The sequence below is a fragment of the Rhinichthys klamathensis genome, unplaced genomic scaffold (genome assembly GCF_029890125.1).
Source record: "Rhinichthys klamathensis goyatoka isolate OS25496 unplaced genomic scaffold, OSU_Roscu_1.1 h1tg000530l_1, whole genome shotgun sequence".
In the NCBI taxonomy this organism is placed as follows: Eukaryota; Metazoa; Chordata; class Actinopteri; order Cypriniformes; family Leuciscidae; genus Rhinichthys; species Rhinichthys klamathensis.
In genome coordinates, this window is record NW_026607006.1 from 1,091,769 (window position 1) to 1,112,508 (window position 20,740).

At 39.6% G+C, this 20,740-nt stretch overlaps 1 protein-coding gene across 1 annotated transcript in view; it reads left to right on the top strand.

Moving 5' to 3' along the window:
• LOC130073205 (gastrula zinc finger protein XlCGF57.1-like) overlaps positions 1–13,128 on the top strand; it is a 250,423-nt gene extending 237,295 nt beyond the window's left edge. Inside the window, exons 2-4 of the mRNA XM_056238675.1 lie at positions 4,749–4,981; positions 11,589–11,653; positions 11,710–13,128. Coding sequence (XP_056094650.1) covers positions 4,810–4,981; positions 11,589–11,653; positions 11,710–13,128 — 1,656 coding nt within the window. The 5' untranslated portion in view covers positions 4,749–4,809. The remainder of the gene's footprint in view (positions 1–4,748; positions 4,982–11,588; positions 11,654–11,709) is intronic.
• The last annotated feature ends 7,612 nt before the right edge of the window (positions 13,129–20,740 follow it).

Below are 20,740 nucleotides of genomic sequence, written 5' to 3' on the forward strand. Positions count from 1 at the left end.
ACCAAAAAATTACGGAGTATATTAAGTTCTTTTAGCTGATTACATTTGGGAATCCGGACATTGCTGCAAATTGCCTTTTGATATTGGCCTGTTCCCAAATAGTGTAAGGAAACTGTATGTATCGATTTGTCATTGTAATAATCCCTTTCAAAACAGCAGGCATTAAGGAGCTCATAGAAGGCTGTGAAATCCCAGACCTATGTCAAATGAACAGAATTATAAGTTTCCACAAGAAGCTTTGCGCAGAAAAGCTATCGGCTAACTCCCGCTGGTAACTCCCGGTTGCCAAAAATCCTAAAACTGAAAGGACTTGGGTTGGTTCCGGGATGGCGTGGTTTCGTGTAGTTGGCCTTTGTAATGTTGGCCCCAATTCAGCACACAGATCCAAGAGCATGGCTCTAGGGAACCTAATTAGCCAGTCATCATCGTGGGCCAGGAAATCTTCATGGTCTCTAAACACTCTTTCCCTCCTAAGTCTGCCATTGGCATAGTCCTCCTGCAATGCCAGCGCATCCATAATGCAATAGGCTACTACATGCAGAAGTGTCACCGTAGTATTTATGTTTACATCGATCACAATCAATCCTTTACACCAGTGGTCTCAAACTCGCGGCCCATTTTGTGGCCCCCTACTTGACATTAAAGCTTCAATTATGTATGCGCCTACATTTGAAATAACGAACTTGAGTGCGCAAAATATGTGAGCGCGATATGTAAACGGCCCCTTGGTGAGCTACCACCAATCAGGCCACGAGCGACGTGTTGGAGACCCCTGCTCTAAAACAATGTGAGAATAATCATTTTGAGCTTGTAATATGTGTCCAACAGGTTGATAAGAAGGTTTGCTTTGATTTGTGCAAAGCCAGTAATTTGCCTGAGACACTATAGATGTGTAGAAAGAATTCAATAAGACGGGCAGACACGACTGCAAATATTTGTATTTCAAAAGCAATAATTGTTTTTCTAAGTATAATAAAAGGAAATGTGCTTTCCAAAAAAACATCCAATATCATATTAATGTGTTAAAGAAAAAGGACATGAGCAAATATAAGTATCACAAAGATGTGTTATAAGGAAAAGACAAAGAAAGTTTGTAAAATGAACTTCAACTGTCAGAAGGACAGCTCATGAAGAACCAATCATGTACAGAAAGGAATGTTCAAATTCAGAGGAACAGTTCAGAAGAAACGTTAATAATAAAGATTGAGAAGATTGGATCAGTTGTGCTCCTTTTTTGGAATACTTGAATACAATTTTTTTGTGGAATACTTGATGCGGCCCAGCCTGACCCAGACTCTCCCTCCAGCGGCCCCCAGTTAAGTTGAGTTTGAGACCCCTGCTTTACACATTGTCATACCAATCAGACAATGAGTGGTAAACCCATACGCCCACCCATAGATCATTAGAAAATGAAAGTTAAGGAAATTTAATTTATGTACTTTTATTTGATTATTTATTCCCATTTATTTATTTCAATTGGTTTTGTGAACATGCATGTATTTATGATTAGGACGCATAATGAGGTTTAAAAGTGATTTGTATGTTTATGGTAATATGGATATATGCGCAACTTTTCAAGTTCAATATTTTTAATTTCATTCATCTGCCGTCAATCCCTCAGCTTACCATCGGTGTCGCCAAACTGCTCCGTCTTTTTTTTTTTAATAAAGTTCTTTTATTTTTTGTTTCACTTTGTTTTGTTGCGATCTGTTTTTTAAGAAACTTTTTCTATTTTTACTTCTTTTGGTGCTGCGTACTGTCAATTTTTAAGAATTTCAGCCAGTGTTTTGCCATGGCTTCCGCTGTTTCCGGTGTCCAGTGTATTTGGTCTTCCACTGTTCTGAACTGACGCGATGGCAAGAGTGGGACGTGTTGGGTTTTTTCTCCAAGTATGTTATTGAGGAAGTCAAGGTTCTCTTGAATTCTGATGGGTAATCCTCTGTTGTAATTGACTAGTTGGAAATAAGCATTGGCCGATGGGAATGTAGATTTAATAACGCCTTGCAGCCTTTCGATGGTTTTTCCAAGGATCGTGGGATTGCCCTGTTCCCTGACGTTGAAGCCGAAATTTATTATTACCAGTTGGGTATCCGGGTTTGTCGTAGTCTTATTTTTGATAATATGGTACGCGTGCGCCAGCTTCGCTCCCGGGTAACTAACTACCTGAATTTGGTCGATGTTAATCCTAGGTAGACGGGACAGGTTTGAATCACCCAAAAAGAGGATGGGTCTCTTGGGTGTCAGGGACCAGTTGGTGCTCTTATTTTGTTTGCAAACATGCCGTTCGAAAAGGCCGTATGTCTGGGTGTCCGACCCGGTCTGGGGTTTGGGACAATGTGGTTCCCTAATTTCTGTTGAGCCACCCCGAGTCTGGGCTTCTTCTATGCTGGTTGTTATTTCTTTTGAATTAGCAGTCGACGTGTTAGGGGATTGGGTCTCCTTAGTGGGGTAGAAAACTTCCTCCTCCTCCTCCTCCGATTCCCCCGTGGTAACTGTGTGGGATTTTATGTTTTCCTCCACCGATTTTCTTTTCTTTGAGGCGGGGTCTTCTCTATTTTCTGCCGTTTCATTTGCTAATTTTCGGCGGGTACCCCCCACGTTGCCGGATGTGGTGGCTTCGGTCGGTTTCTCGAGGTTCGTAAAGGTTTGGACCGCTTGGGATGCTTGTTCTATGGTGCTGTCCCTTAAGGTTTTAAGGTTTTTTCTCCCCCATTTTATTGCAATTCCCCAAGCCTCTTCCCATCTATTCCTCGTTGTGTTGGTGATTTTATCTTGGGTTAGGACCAGACACTCTGAATAGTGCTTTTTAAGGATCTCTACCCCTATCTGGAGCCAGTTCTGGGCATTTCCAAAAATCAGATCCTCCGTGCCCCGATTCATGGCTAAAAGAGCCGGTTTTATGACCGAGTTTAGCTCGTTCGTGATGAACTGGAGACGGCGTGGTTTCGTGTCATTGGCTTCGCCCTCCCTCAGGGTCTTCTCATGATGGAAGGCTCTGAGGTACGTGTAGAAATCCCTAATAAGTATTTTGAAGTTCTCGTCCGTAGTCATAGTGCAGTTTTGGTGTGTCCTAGGGACAAGATATATAATCGATTAATAACGAATTTGTTAAGAGATTTTTTAAAAAAAAGAGTAGTCTTTATAGGATATGCTTTTATGGACCAGAAAGTGTTAGACCTGTCTGGGCCACCCACTTTCCTGCCTGTCTGGGCATTTGGTCCATTCCCTAAGCCTGATCTCTACTCCCTCCAAAAACTAGAGGGGGAGAGACCCGGCAAGGGAGACACATCCAGTAAGCAAATAATGTGGTGGTGTGATTATGTATATTATGGACCAGAAAATGTTAGACCTTTTTGAGGGATTTGCGAATATTGTACTTATGTTGGTATAATCTACTTCTAATTGAATTTTTTGTTGCTCGACTGACATGCTTTCTTCGGTCTGCCTTCTGGGCGCGATAATTGGTCTGAAAGAGAATAGAACAGAATAGGTCTATTAATTCCTTTGTATGAAAGGTAAGATCAATTCCGACAGCTCTGGCTAGGTTAGGTGTTAGGGGAAAGTACAGTACCACCTCTGCAGAAATAGGTAGTTGTCTCATTTACACGCAGGCGCAGAACGCGCATTCTAGCTGACAGTCGGCTGTAGTTCTCTCGGTGTGTTGAACAAACAAATATCCCCCCCCCCCCCCCCTCGGTTTTCAATAATAACATCGTGCACACAACATTGTTTTAAAAAAAGTCGTCATTTACATAAACACGTAACATAAGCCATCGAGCGCCATCATAACTATGCCAAACTGGGCGCTCACATGACGTTAAGCATTTTCTGGCGCATAATGTGACGTTTGAGAACCTAAAACCCTGTTTCTCTCAGTTGACACGGCAACACATAACCAGTGTTATCAGAAATCTCCACTTTGGCCAGAGTTTTTAGAAATAATCGTTTTCTGTGATAAAAACGGGGTTTTCGTGTAAATGAGAGGCCAAACCGGAGGGAAATATCTGCGTCTTCCCTTCGTGTAAATGGGGCATAAAATTAAATATCACTTCACTAACATCTTTTGATTTGTTTTCCTGCTGTCAATTGTATATTTTACAATTGGTGTATGTTTTGTATTTACAATTTTGTTATTTCAGACACAACTTGTAGAGGGACTTTTATTTTGGTGTGGCAATATGACGTCATATATCCTGGCTCTGTTGTCACTCGGCTGAAGAAAGGTTTGTGTTTTAGACATTAAAGTGTTTAAATCGATACAGACTGTTTAATACATATTATAGTTTATAAGCAATGTAAATTGAATTATATTTTTTTTGCTAAAAAAAGTGCATTATACGAGTAACAGAAAAGGTGTGTCTCATTTCTCTTCATATATCGTGAATAATTTTAGTATAAACAAGTAAAGTAGTGAAGGAAAAACAGCTTTTCTAAACTCTGGAGTTGGATTAAATGCGTCTCAAAATGATTCAGTGATTTGCACTGACGAAAACAGTGTAAATGCAACGAGAAAACAAACATCTGTAATGACAACGTTAACAAACCAACTAATGTTCTCATGAAAATGTAATTATTAAATATATTCTATAAAACAATAAATACCAAATGGAAAGAAGAAATGGTTGTGTGTGTGTCCGCGTGTGTGTGTCGTTGTTGTTAATCAGGACTACTGAACTAGAGCTGATTGAGACCCAGAGATTTAGTTTGGATTTATTTTTCTTTCTGTTAATTATTCTCATCTTAAACAGGACAAACACAGATAGAAACTCCTGGTGAAGCGACTGAGATCCACGAGACACTATTATAAAGATGGCGTTTATTAAAGAGGAGAGTGAAGAAATGAAGATTGAAGAAACATTCAGCATGAAACAACAAGTTACTGAGGAACAAACAAAGATCGCATTTATTAATAAGGAGAGTGAAGACCTGAGAATTGAAGAAGTATTCAGTGTGAAACATGAAGATACAGAGGAACAAACAGGTTGGTTTCATTTTCAAAGCTGAACTCAGTCTTTTGATCCTTATTGAAATGTCCAGGAAAATAATACATAAGTAATCTAAAATATATATATATTTTAAGTGATCCTAAAGGTTCTGCTATTTAGAACACAATTTAAAGCAGAATTATCCTGCGTCAAGCAATCCTCACTGTAGTTAAAACATTAAAACTCAGCATTACACAGGAAAAGGTTCAAAAGCAGCGCATTCACTACAAATAGGCTGTTTCTATTTAAAATATGAACATTTTTGGATAATATAAAAAATTCTGGATAATGAAATTTCAGTGCTAAAACTCCATTAATAAGAGTGGCGTATTTAATCTAAATGTGTATGTCCGATGTAAAACAGAGTTTAAATCATTCTGTTTACCTCATTACTTTGCTCACTCCAGTAATATTGTATTAGACCTGTTTTACAATGTCAATAAGATATTGATTGATATTATAACCCAATTCGGAAAAAGTTGGGACAGTATGGAAAATGCACCAAAAAAATGTCATTTGAAAATTCAATCAAAATTCAATTCAAATTCACTCTGTACTATATTGAAAACACATTATCAACACATTATTTGACGTTTAACCATATGAATTTTAATTTATTTGTGAAAATATACACTCATTTAAAATCTGATGACTGCAACACACTATGAAAAAGTTTGGACAGCCAACACATTGTTTACTCGCCTGACTGATTAATGGCTGGATGAATAATAAAGTTCAAGTTCAGTTTATTTTTATAGCAGCCACTGACTGACCAAAGTGCTTTACAGAACTACAAAATTAAAAGACAATTATACCATGCAATTAAGTAATAATCTACTAGTTTACTCATAAAGACAGTCCCTTGGTGCCACCTAGTGGCTTAACAATGTAACAAGCATATCCCTACTAACAGACTGTTTCTCAAGATAGGCCTATATTTTATATAAAATCAAATTTTTTGAACAATAATAGCTATTATACAAGTATGAAAAGGTTGTTACAATATGAAATAATCACGAAAAATAAGCAAGAAAACAATTTATGTGCTGATTAATCTAATTAATCGCAAATCAAAAAGATAATTTAAAGTAGGCCTACGTGTGTGTGTGTGTGTATATATATATACACACAACGGTTCATTCTGGTTCTCGAATCTGATTGCCTTTTCGAGCCATACGATGATATGTTCTGTGTGTGTTTTTCAGTGTAATGCTTTGCAGGATTCATGTTCTCCTTTACACAATTAGAATTCTACTACTATTAGAAATATAAAATTCACTAAGGCAGTGATTCTGAACTCCAATCCTCGGGACCCGCTGCTCTGCACATTTTGTATGTCTCTCTTATCTGACACACTCAGTTCAGTTCATGGAGCTCTCTCCTAATAAGATTATGATCTGGATCAGGTGCGTTAAACGCATGCTCAGTTCATCAGCTCATCGGTTCTCAGTATGTCGAACGTGTCCGAAAGAAACCATTCTCGGTTCTGTACTGGTGATCCGAGAACCGCTGTACCTGTACGTTCGGTAGTACACGCATGCGTAGTGTCAGCTGCTCGTGCTCATCACTTCTTTCAGCACAACATGTCTCACTTCAGTTAACTGTTGGAGTTACTGGAGTAAAATATACTCCGGGATATTGGTTTATTTCGAGTCAGAGGGACTGTCAGGCATGTCCGAAAGTGAGTAACTTTAGTAACTTGTGGATCAGCGCTGACGCAAGACGCAAACTGTTTCGAACGATTCAGTCCGATTTAGTGTACTGGTTCGACCGGTTCACTAAAAAGAACCGCTTCAAAAGAACGATTCGTTCACGAACCGGACATCACTAGTGTCTTTTGCTTAGTCTCAAGGCCTTGATATACTCAAGGTGAAGTTCTTTGCTTAGGGGTAAAAAGAAGTATGAAATACAAGACCAACGGAATACTGCTAGTGAACATCCCGATGTGCGGCATGCTTTTCTATCAATAACAAGATAAACACACAACAGTAATGACAGCAGTTTAGAAAGCTTAGAGCCATACAGATGTTTGCACAAGCTCTGCAATTAGACAGATCAGTAATGTCATGTTAATTTATATAACACTTAATACAATAGATATCTTTAAACAAGCAGCTTTATAGTATTATACGTGGGGAAAAAAACAGTGACTGTCGTTTTCAATTAGAATTACAACTTAATTTTATATTATAAAACGGCTCTCAATATGTGTACTAGAGCAGGGTTTCTCAACCTTTTGCCTACTGCGACCCACTTTTCTTTTGTATGCCAGTCATATGACCCACTAAATAAATCTTGAATCACTGAAATGCCTCTTTAGATCTATAGGCTACAACGCAGGCCTATATGCTTATTATAATTAATGATAATCACGAAAACACACAAACATGTTCAATAATTAGGCAGACTATGAGGCAAACTGATTTTTTTTACTCACGTTAATGTGATAGCCTTGAGACTGCCGCTCTGATCAGGCCAGACGCAGTGGAATTTGTAAAAGTGTGACTCATAGTGTCGCACACAAACTGTTGTCAGCCTATTCCTGCTTTGTTTTCGTTGCAGTCACTGTTGATAATCCCGACTCACAAAGATACCATAAAACTTTAAATAATAGCCCGGGCTTTTATTTTCCCAAATCGTCGAACTGCACCGGCTTGTAGGCCTATTTGAGACAGGCGTCTATATGAGACAGGCCTTTATAATTTAGTGTTGAGATGTTGTTCATTGAGATGTTGTTCCTAGAGTCTCTAATCTCTAAAAATCTCCAAATGCTCCACGTGAAACTGCGGTCTTCCAACCTTTTACTATCGTGTCAATTGATTTTGATTAATATGCGCGAGGGATCAGTGTTGCCAACTATTTTCAAAGGAAAGTAGCTAACGCCTTCCCTAAAAGTCGCTAAATGTCGCTAGATGACGTCATACGTCAATTAACATATTAATTACGTCATCGCGTCGTACTTGCGTTCTGTCAGCCTAGTGCGTTTTCTCTCTAAATTAATGCTCTATTTAATATAATATAGCCGAATGTCAAATAAAGCTGTTCTCATTTCCTATTTTGTTGTTGTCAGAAAATAGAACGAGTATAATATAGTGAATTATTACATTTTTTATAGGCCTATGTAGAACATTATCTGAATTGAGAGAGTTAGAGAACCGGATTAACTAAGCTATGTGATAGTGAGTGTTACAAGTAATAAGCACAAGAAAATAAATAAAATGAAAATGGTCAAGCTAAATTCTTTAAATATAAAACAAAAGAAAAGCAGATAAGTGATCAGTCCGTGGAAAAACACTGCTCATTCGCGTCTGTCGGCGGCCGTGCGCTCCTCTCAGCCATTCACTGAACAGGGGAGACGCAGCTAGAGAGAGTGACGACAGGGAGAAAGCAAGACCTCGCGCTCGCAGGACAGTACTGGCACCATTTGGAGGTTACTGAGGTTTGTCCAAAAAGTCGCTAAAATTGTCGCTAGTCGCTTTTTTGAAAAAATGTCGCTGAAGGGGTCTGAAAAGTCGCTAAAAATAGCGACAAAGGCGCTAAGTTGGCAACACTGCGAGGGATAGAGAGCAAGACAGCGCTCGTGTTGTTTGAAGACGTGAGTGCGCGCGCGCGGCCGGGGCGCTCTCTCTCTCTCTCTGCTCGTTATGCACTGTCAAGCGCAGCAAGCGGACGCTCTGACGGGTTTTAGAAGATTAAATACAACCCGAAACTAAAAAACAGACCCGGCTTCTATTTGAGACTGGCCTTTATTTACCCAAACCTGTCGCCACACCAGGCGTGTAAAAGAGACAGTATTCGGGACTCGGCTATTATTTGAAGTTTTACGGTAGTAGTGCTAAATGGGAAGAGAAACTTCGTTGCACAATCTGCAAGTTGTGGATATTCATTTCTGGTTTGAATCCAAGCAATGAAAATAGCCTATGATTCGTCGGAGGATCGGCTACGTTTACATGCACAACTTTTGTTTCAATCGGACTGAATTAATTCCGATTGATGAATCTGAATGTAGTGTTTACATGAACGCTAAACGTGCTGGGGTTAATGTGCGCGTTTATATGTCACAAGATTCAAATCGAATTATATGTTTTTGACATGCGCACACTGCACGAATATACAGAGTTTCCCGCTGTTTGCGCATACTAACTATTCTCTTACATTGGTTCTTTATTTGTTTTAAACAGCAGACTTAATATTTATCCATTGCTGGTCATAATTTGGAGACAATGAGCATATGAACCGTTGTGCTGTGCCCGTGCTGCTTATTTATCACGCAGTAAAAATGCCCAGCACCCAAAACCAGTCTGTGAATGAGAGTCTGAAACAAGGACTGGTGGGACGTTGTCCTGCTCCACTTCACAGACGCTGAGTGAAAGGAGAATTTTAGAATGATGGTACGCTCATTTATACGACACTTTACTCAAAAGGAAGAACAGCTCGTTCAGCGCGTCATACATCATTATGCTATGCGCAGTCCTTTAGTTTCGGTTTTCAATCCGATCAAGCGTTTATGTCCTCCCAGTTGGATTAGAAAAGGAATAAACCACCCCTTTCAATCGAATTGAAATTTTATTTGGATCGAGCTCAATCGGATCGATTAAGGTGTTTACATGAAGGCTTTTTAGTCCGATTGAAACGTCAATGCGTTTACTAACGGATTATTTGGATTTGGTTGCATGTAAACGTAGCCTGTTGCAATGAGCCTTTTGTGAAGCCCACTTATTGGCTGTGCCGGTTAACACAGAGAAAGTCTCGCGACCCCCTATGGAACGAACAACGACCCACTAGTGGGTCGCGACCCCCTGGTTGAGAAACACTGTACTAGAGCTACAGCGAACTTTTCCACAAAGTTCCCAAAACTATCTCCAAACGAACTTCGTTATGGCCTGATTTTGCTTCAATTTACATCACACCAGTTTGCTCTTCGATTTCACTTGAAGTATATCAGGGTCTTTAAAGGCTGAATTCTTTTTTTTCTTTTTTTTAAACAAACGTAGTCATTTTGAAATGGGGGGGAAAAACCAAGAAAGATTATCACATATGTCGATTGTAAATTATGTGGTATGTAAGACTCTTGTTTTCTCTTTGCATGTGTGTGAGAGAGAAACAGATCGCTCTAAGCCAAGCCGTGGGGAAACAGAGGACCTAATACTGAGCCCAGTGGCACACCATCCTTGTGATTGATGAGATTTGCATTGTTTGATGAGTGGTAGCATTTAGACAGGACTTAAATCATGTTAATGTTTGTCCACAAATGCCAACATAATTCTCAAGCTAATCAAGATAATGCCGTGGTCTATGTTGTTGAAAGATCTAAACCTGAACAAAATTATAAACGCAACACTTGTTTTTGCCCCCATTTTTCATGAGCTGAACTCAAAGATCTAAGACTTTTTCTATGTACACAAAAGGCCTATTTCTCTCAAATATTGTTCACAAATCTGTGTTAGTGAGCACTTCTCCTTTTCCGAGATAATCCATCCACCTCACAGGTGTGACATATCAAGATGCTGATTAGACAGCATGATTATTGCACAGGTGTGCCTTATGGTGTGTTCACACCGAACGCGAATTTAATTATTTGCGCGAGTAGATTACATACAAAGTCAATGCAAAGACACGAATAGACGCATCATTCGCGCCGGGCGTTTTTCAAATTGAAAAATTTGAACTCGAGCGGAAGATTCGCATGACACTTTGTTGCACCAGCCAATCAACGAAGAGCTAATTGATACGTCCGGTCTCTCACTGTTGTCGAAAATGGAGGAGATGCTAATTGTTGCCGTCTGTGGGTACCCTGAAATATACGATACAACGTCGTCTGCTTACAGAGACTGGGCAAAAAAGGAAATAGCTTGGAGAAAAATAAGCAAGGAAGTTGGACTACCTGAGTGATGAAAATATACACAGATGGTGCTGTGAACCCAGACACGTTGGCGTTTGGCTTTCCTCCGTATTTGGGACTTCCACAACAAGTAGAGAGCAGCAATATCTTTTATTTCAGACATGACGGAAACGTATGCCAGAAAGAAATTGTGTTGTTTTTTTTATTCGTGAGTGATGCGGACGCGTATTTGACGCTCTATTCGCGTTCGGTGTGAACACACCATTAGGCTGGCCACAATAAAAGGCCACTCTAAAATGTGATAAATTAATGTAAATAATTTTGTTCAGTGTCATAGCACTTAAAGAGAGCTGTAACCTTAATAAGTGCAGTTTCTGTATTATGATGGATCATAAATCTTTGAAGCCAACCCATTAAAACCGGATCACACATCTGTGTGTGTTTACCTTTAAGACCGGATCGTGTGCGTAGTCACCATTAAGCCCGGCAAACGCGTCTGCGTCATTTTGATGTTTTTATCATGTTTTTATTAAGTGCAACATTGTAAAAAATAATGTTGTCTTTGTTTTAAAATCAAAATCACAAGAAATTAAGATTTTAGTAGGCTTTGACAAATTTTGACAAATATTTCTGGAAACCCTTAGGTTTTGGGAGGGGGTTTACAGAAAAGTACTTGGGCATAAAAAGGCCTTTTTTAGCAGGCGTTTTAGGCCTAAATGGGTTAAACTGTGGTTAACTTGTATTTGTCTCTTTCACCTTAGACCTGGTGCCATTGAAAGAAGAGATTGAAGTTCTGAATGATACGGAAGAGAAATATGATGATTTCGTAACTGGAGAAAAATTTAATTGCTCACAGACTGAAAAGACTTCCTCACTAAAAAGACAGGACCTTGTATTGATTTTACCTGCCCTCAGTGTGGAAAGTTTTTCAGTCAACGTGGAAACCTTACAGTCCACGTGAGAATTCACACTGGAGAGAAGCCTTTCACCTGCCAACAATGTGGAAAGAGTTTCACTCAAAAAGGACACCTTGAAGTCCACATGAGAGTTCACACTGAAGAGAGCTCATTCACCTGCCAACAGTGTGGAAAAAGTTTCAAGAAAAAAGCAAACCTTACAGTCCACATGAGAGTTCACACTGAAAAGAGCTATTTTACCCACCATCAAACAGGAACTAGAAATGATTTTACCTGCCGTCAGTGTGGAAGGTATTTCAGTCAACAAGAAAACCTTAAAGTCCACATGAGAATTCACACTGGAGAGAAGCCTTTCACCTGCCAACAATGTGGGAAATGTTTTACTCAAAAAGGAAACCTTAAAGTCCACATGGGAGTTCACACTGAAGAGAGCTCATTCACCTGCCAACAGTGTGGAAAAAGTTTCAAGAAAAAAGCAAACCTTAGAGTCCACATGAGAGTTCATACTGAAAAGAGCTATTTTACCTGCCATCAGTGTGGGAAAAAATTTAAAAGGAAAGGACTCCTTAATTCCCACATTAGAGTTCACACTGGAGAGAAGCCTTTCACATGCCCTCAATGTGGATTAAGCTTCGCTCAAAAAGGAAACCTTAACAGGCACATGAGAACTCACACCGGAGAAAAGCCTTTCGCCTGCAACATGTGTGGAAAATGTTTCCTTCATAAAGGAAGCTTTGAAAGCCACATGAGAGTTCACTCTGGAGAGAAACCTTACACCTGCCCTCAGTGTGGAAAGAGCTTTACACATAAACCAACTCTTAATTCCCACTTGAGAATTCACAATGGAGAGAGGCCTCACACTTGCAAACTGTGTTATAAGAGTTTTACTGAAAAAGGAAGCCTTGAAGTTCACATGAGAATTCACACTGGAGAGAGTCCTTTCACCTGCCAACAGTGTGGACAGAGTTTCACTCAAAAAGGAAACCTTAAAAAACACATGAGAATTCACACTCGAGAGAAGCTACACGCATGTGAACAGTGTGGAAAGAGTTTCAGATTAACCCTTAATTCCCACGTGAAGATCCAATGCGGAATGAGTTCTCCAGACATGAAACACTTTAACAGGCACAAAATTATTCACTCCAGAGAGATGCCTTTTACATGCCACCAGTGTGGAAAGAGTTTTCTATTCAGTAAAACCCTTGAGATTCACATGAGGCTTCACACTGGAGAGAAGCCGTTAATGTGTCTTCAGCACGAAAAGAGTTTCACATATCAAAGAGACTTGAAACATAATTTCCAAACTCATTCTGCAAAGAAACGGCAGTGTTCTGAGGGTAGTAATAAGTTTAGAAATAATACATTTATTTTGCCATCACACTAACAGATACACCTGAAAAGTCTTGTTCTTTGTGCGGAAAGAGTTTCAAATGGCTTGGCCATTTAAAATGGCACCAGAAAATACGTGTATGTGGAAAATTAAGACTGCGTTCACAGCTGAATGTGAGCCAGATCTGAACATTCCTTATTCACACAGCCTGTTTTTAAGTTCTGAGCTATAAATCACTGTTATAGTGTAAAAATTAACTTGCACTAGTTAACAGAAGCACACAGTTCCAACGAACTACTTGCACAACCACTGCTCATCAAGAACCACCAATAGCTGATGACAGCTTATGGTTCTTCTGTATTTTGCGTGTTTAACCTTCAGAGCAAAAGAAGTTACCTCTATCCATTTAGCAGTTTTTCAATCTTATTCTGTCAAATTTAAATATGAACGGTAACATTTTAGAAGGTCTAATTTGTTAACATTAATGTATAAACTAACATGAACTAACAATGATCAATACATTTGTTAGAGTATTTATTAATCTTTAGGGGCTTTCGCACCGGGTAGTTCTAGGAACTTATGGCGCTTTTCCACTGCATGGTACGGTTCGGCTCGCTTCGCTTTTCCACTGCATGGTACGACTTGGCACGGCTCGGTTCGCTTTAGCTCAGTTTGCTTATCCACTGCAGTTAGTACAGCTTCAAAGTGGGTGGGATTATAGTCTGACCGTTATAGTTGTGACATTGTGCCAGCACAATGTCACCTGGAAACAGTTTGTTGAGGAAAACACTTTGCGCTGTTATATGTTTGTCACTAGCACGCCCACCCCACCCTTCGGATATTAAAGAAATTACACCCTGGGGTGTAATCACAATTAGGTATTTCATGGTGTATGCATGTTTATACTGAGAAAAAGTCTGTGCCCTTGCAAGTACATTTGAGGGTTTTTCAATAAAAACCTCAAAACAGTCCACAATGGCGGCCACATTTCTTCCGAACGATTCCCCAAACTGGTGTGGCATACTGGCCAATAAACTTTCTCTGCTTGGCTAGTACACCAATGCAGACAGCCGTGAGTACATCACACTGAGAGTATGGTGAAAGGCATCACTGGCTGTTGTCCTGTGCACCTGAAACAGATGGCCGAGGTGCTGTATTGGCAGGTCTAGTCTGAGGCGTTTATCTCGGTTATATCTGAACAGAATCTCAACTAGTTTTGTTAAAAACAACAACATTAATGGTTGGCCATCAAGTATTTTTGAAGAAGCAACAATTTGATAGATACAGTGCTAAGCATAAGGTGAATACTCCCATGCTAAAGTTGACTAAAAAATCTTTTGGAAATTGATCTTAATGCCTTTCTTTAAGAAAATGAGGAAAAATCCAACCTTTAAGGACACCAATTTTCTTTGTGAATGAATAATGTATCTTAAATACATAAATCAATCAATCAATACATTTTTATTTATAAAGCGCTTTACAACAACCAGAGTTGATCAAAGCGCTGGACAGAGACTAAAAGTACAGGACAAAAAATAAAAGAAGTGAAATACAAGACAATAAAATAAAATACAACACATCTATAAAATCATTATGCTAATCAGTGGTCCATCAATTGTCAAAAGCCGAACTAAAGAGATGGTGCTTCAGCCCGGCCTTGAACAGGGGCAGGTCCATGATGGAGCGTAATTCCAGTGGCAGAGCGTTCCAGAGTTTCGGCCCCGCTACCGCAAAGGCACGATCACCCCACTTTTTGCACCTGGACCCTGGGACCACCAGCAGATGTTGTTCAGAAGAGCGCAGGGGTCTGCTGGGCTGATAAAGGGTCAGCGTATTACACAGATAAAGAGGTGCAAGGCCATGGATGGAGCAAAAAACGAACAGTAGGATCTTAAACTGGATTCTGAACTCGACTGGGAGCCAGTGGAGAGAGTGCAGGACAGGAGTGATGTGGTCATGTTTATGGGTGTTGGTAAGAAGCCTGGCCGCTGCATTTTGGACAAGCTGTAGACGGTGCAGAGAGGCCTGATTTAACCCGATGTAGAGAGCATTGCAGTAGTCCAAGCGTGAACTAATAAAAGCGTGGATTGTTTTCTCGAAGTCACTACAGCTGAGGAATGGTTTGACTTTGGCCAACCGACGAAGCTGGAAGAAACTTGCCCTGATCACAGAGTCTACCTGTTTATCGAGCTTCAGACTACTGTCCAAAATCACCCCAAGATTCCTGACTACAAAACTGAGGTGGGTGGTCAGGGGTGCAAGATCGGGAGCTGCCTTTGTTGAACTAGAGGCATCAAATAGGATAAATTCAGTCTTTGATTCATTTAGACAGAGCAAATTTTGTGACAGCCAATGTTTAATGTCAACCAGACATGTCTGAATGGACTGTGTGTCTGGGGAGTTCTGGGCAACTGGCAGATAGATTTGTACGTCGTCTGCATACAGATGGAAAGAGACATTATGCCGGGATATCACAGAACCTAAGGGGAGCATGTACAAGGAAAATAGAGCAGGGCTAAGGATGGAACCCTGTGGCACACCAGAGGAAAATGGGGCTGGAGAAGAAGAGAGATCATTGATCATCACAGAAAAAGTTCTATCTGCAAGATATGACTTGAACCACTGCAGCACGGGTCCTTGAAGGCCCACCTGCTGGGCCAGACGGATCAGGAGGATAGAATGGTCCACCGTATCAAATGCTGCAGTAAGGTCCAGCATTACCAACAGCACAGGTTTTTTAGCATCCAAGGATAGCAAGATGTCATTCTGCACTTTTAACAGTGCAGATTCTGTGCTGTGGTGTGCCCTGAAACCGGATTGAAATTTAAAAAAAATGTGGTTTTGGTCCAAGAATGATTGAAGTTGTATGAAAATGTTCTTCCTTAAAATACAGGGGGCATAAGTAAGTACATCCCTATGTTAAATTCCCATAGAGGCAGGCCGATTTTTATTTTTAAAGTCCAGTTATTTAATGGATCCAGGATACTATGCATCTTGATAAAGATTCACTTTAAATTTAATAATTTAAACCCCAGTCAGAGCTTTTCTGTTAAAAGAACACGGTTTCTACCATGCGCACGCGCTCTCTACACTGCCGAAGAAGCGCGGATGATCTGAAAACACAGACAAGCTGGAGTTCAGCGATATTCATTTGAGATTTTCTACTTGTAATAAAGTGTCATTCAGTCAGTCTGTGTTCTGTCACAAGCCGCTTGCGCTGTTTGTGCGACTAAATCTGTGATCAAAATGCAGGCTGATATCCAGCAGTGTTTTTAATGTTGATCGATTGTAACCGAATGAATGAGATGAGTGGTGGTGATTGACGGTTGTGAGCACCAACCAGCAGGGAGTATCCACTATTTAAGAGCTGGTTGGTTGTGGCCTGGGATGCGTCACGTCCGGCTCCTCCCCGTTTTCTGTTGTTGACAGCCTGTCTTTTCCCCTCTCTGGTTCCTTCGGCTCGTTTTAAGTGGATTCTAAGACTGCTAACCTCTCAGGTATGTGCGAACTGTTTTATGGAAAGCAGATTGGTTGGCCTTGTGGGGTTTGGGGATTAGTTGATGTTTCGCGTTGTTTGCAGCATTCCCTGTATCTCAGCTGAACGGCAGTTATATGAATCCCGTATACCCGTGCCTGTAAAGGGAAAATAGAGCTTATCTCCATTTTTCGGTAAGTGTTGTCATGCACGTGGTTATATGCCGAAATTTTAGCAGGTGATGTATGCATTTTAGTAATTGTTTTCTGTGTGTATTTGTCTCAGGATTCTCTCTCTCGCTCGTGAGCGATTTGTCTCTGCTATAGTCGAAGTCCCGTTTGCCTCTCTGCTGCCATACTGCGAGAACGCCCTATCGTCCAGCTGTTCAGGGGGATTGTCGCTGTTTGGTTTCGTTAAATTATAGTTTAGTGTATTTTGGGGTTGATGTGCACTAATTTGTGAAATACGGAGGAAATCACCCCGCGGTTGCTTCCTTCCAGCTTGTCTACCCTATTATTTGAATTGAGTTAATTTGTTTCTTTTCTTTTTCTATTGTACTAAAATTTGTATATTGTTTGTGATTTATATGACTTTATCACTGCCTGCTCTTTTGATCATACAGTGATGTAATCAAATTGTGATTTATTGTAACTGTTTTAAAGTTTGTTCTAAGTTTGTTTTGTTTTCTTTCAGTCGCCGGGGTCCCACGGGTGAAGGGTCTCTTGTGGTGGTGGTGCTCCTCCTACGGTTGCCGTGCAACACTTTTGAAGTGTTTTGGTTGCGTGATCTGAGTGCACGGTGGTGTGTGTGTGTGCAAGTGTGCTTTTGACTAACTAGCTTTGTGATCACTTCTCCGTGGTGAACCTCGGCAACATTATCAAGCTGCAGATTCGGAGCCTGCTGCATCTACAGTCCCGCATTCTCAGACCCCTCGTTTTTCGAGACAGCGCCTCCTGCTGCTCGGAAGATCGTATAACACCCTTATCCAAATGCCATTGAAAACATTAGAATGCAATATTACGGTCTCTTTTTATTTAAAGGCACAATGTGGAACTTTTCAACCTTTATAATATATTACCAAAACCCATTGAGATGGTACATCGACTTACAATAGGTTGAATGACACGTCTGCCGAAGCCTGAAGGTGTCTGTATAGCTTTTACTAGCACTATGTAACTTCGGGTTTCGGGTAGGAACCCGAGCACAAAAAAAACTACAAAATTCGACCGCTTTACGGCATACGTCACTTCCCCCACCACCCCAACTTCCTCAAATTCTAACGTGAGAGCTCAACTCGCGTTTGATTGCCGGCGTCTGTATGTTGTCGTCATGGCTGAATCAACAGCTACTCGGAAGAAAGCAAAGATTTTGTCAGAGGAGACCAAAAAAAGAAAAAGGGAGAGTTTAAAATAAACATCGGCATAAAAGTGTATATATAATGTAATATTTACTGCGAATTCGTGTAATACTGCCGTATACAAATGTAAATGTAAATGTTTTTTTTCCTTTCAGCTCATATATGTTTGTATTTGTGTAAAAGGAAAAACAAACTGAAGACTACAAATAACGGAAATATGTAGTATTTTTCGATTTCCCGACTACTCGATTTCATCTCCAACCCATTGCAAAGAGATCCTGAAGACGTTAATTGTTTGCTTCAGGTGTGTTTGATTAGGGTTGGAGATTAACTGTGCAGGACAGACGATCGGCAGGAGCAGGATTGGGCAACCCTTGTCAATGCGACTTACCTGATCAGACATTGTTTTCTGCGTATGCTACTTTTATTCAATTTGTTTTCTTTATAGGATTTATATTATTAATCTTATATTTATAATATTATTTTGGTCAGTAGTGAATCGATTAACTTTCTCCAACATACAAATCAAATGCCGTCTGCACACACATAAAGACACGGGAGGTTGACCGGTTGACGGTTTGTTGACTTTTGCGACAATGCTGCGGCGCTTGTGGCCTCTAGGGGCACTAGACGTGAAAATTACAGGTCGAGCGCACCCTAGTGGCCAAAAATTCCACAGTGTGCCTTTAAAGTTATCCAAATAAATATTTGCGTTCCCTGCTTAATGCATGTGGCAAAAAAAAAATCATTGTGTTCTCAAACTAACTAATTACCCAGTATTTATTTTTTGAGCGTGGGTGTAATTGAAAGGAAATTACTGATGTAACAGATACAAATACAGATTGAACTATCTTCTGAAAAATATTATGTGATATTATATTGCTACAATGTTTTAGTTTGTTTTTGTACAATGTTTCAAATTCCATTTTTTCTTTCAGTTCAACATATAATGGTCTAATTAACATTATACCATGCTAACATTACAAAACCTGTTTTTTGATATTTTGAATGTGAAGCCAAACTCAAATAATAGACAAAACACCAATAATAAACATTTCTGTACTTTATTTAACGATCACCTTAATCACTGTCATCTTGCTGTAAACAGGACAAAGCAAAGAAAAAAGGAAGAAAGAATTGTGTTAGTGACTTTATTTTCGTCTTTAATTGTATTAAAAAACCTCCTCATTTATAAGTCGCTTTGGATAAAAGCGTCTGCTAAATGAATAAATGTAAAATGTAATGTAAATACATAAGGTAAAATAATTACTTTCTGGTTGGCAAATGTTGATTCTTTTCTCATTCTTTTTGCAATCACCTGGTCAAATTCCTCAACTTCACTAAAATAAAAGATGAATGCCATTGTCAAAAAATACTGTGTAATAATTTTTTTTTTTTTTTTTGCAAATGCAAATTACAAGCATACCTAGGGTGATAAGTAGGGCCACGAAGGAACACCTCCTCAGCCTACTGCCAGGACAATGCCTGCAGCTCACATAGGCCATGAATGATGGCCTGTCCATATAAATAAATACATTAATTAATTAATTCATGTATAAAACATTTCATATATGGCAATAATAGAAACAATCAAATTGACAAACATGTGCGGGCCTACCTCAGGAAAAAGAAAACTACAAATGAACTCCACTTCATTTGTGAAGTTCAGTTGAGTTTTACAATTGTCTAGCAGAGCTTTGAGGTGTTCAAAAAGAATGGCACACTGCTGCTCACTGTCCATGTAAACTGGCACATGTGGCTTTAGGGGGAACCACTTTGATGGTTTCCCATTGAGAACATCCTGCGGGGCAAACAAAAAGTGTTGTTTTATATACACAAGCCATCAATGAATAATTGGCATAACCATTAAAAATATAGCTAAAGAGCATATTGGATAATCAATTGACAATGTTGAAGTTGACAATGATCACAGCCCTGGGTGAGTCATTTAGGAATGCTAATCTTTAAATGGTGAAAAATGACCATTTCAGTACCACTAAATGCTGCTCTGTTCCCTTTGAAGACACAATGCAGTCCACCAGTGCTTCTTCAGTTCTTGTCCGATCTTGGACTACTTGGACGTGCTGTGGGACATCTTGTGTGGTGCTTCTGCTTCTTTTTAGCCTATACAGAGGTTGAGTTTTTGCCTCTAATAAGCATTTTGCCTCGTCTGTCCAGAAGGCAAACCTGCGCCCATGGCTTGCAAACAATAATAAATAAATTATAGGAAAGAAAAAAAAAGAAATTGGCGCTTAAAAGAGTTATTAAGGGTGTTTTGTTACTCATGCTAAATAAAATGTTGTATTGAAAAAATATTCAAAAGTAATATGACAAATTTAACTCATATAATGTACAATACTTTTTGACATACCCGTCAATTTGAAATCGTTCCATTAGCATAAGGCACCACCATTTTCTAATCATGGGCATGTCAACCTGAAATAAATGCCCTGTTAAAGGTCATACTGTTTTCTACTTTTACCAAAATAAACTTAAAGTAAATAAAATAAACATACATTTCCTTTTATTAACTTACCTCTTGGAAATCGAACTCGATGTCACAGACCATTGAGAGGGTGTACTGAAATACAGGAGACAAGCTGTTGTTAACACTGTTCACTAGACCTTACTTATAAACACATTAAAGACCCTACCATCAGCACAAAAACACCACAGTCATTCCCTCTTGTCTGACGTGGCAAAGCCTATGATTGAGAAAATGAGAAAAAGTCAGTTTAGAAATTAATAATAGATAAAAGGTACAGATGCAAAATAATAATTTTTGCAGTAGAATTATCACCGAAAAATCCTTTCCAGTCATTTCTGTCCAGATC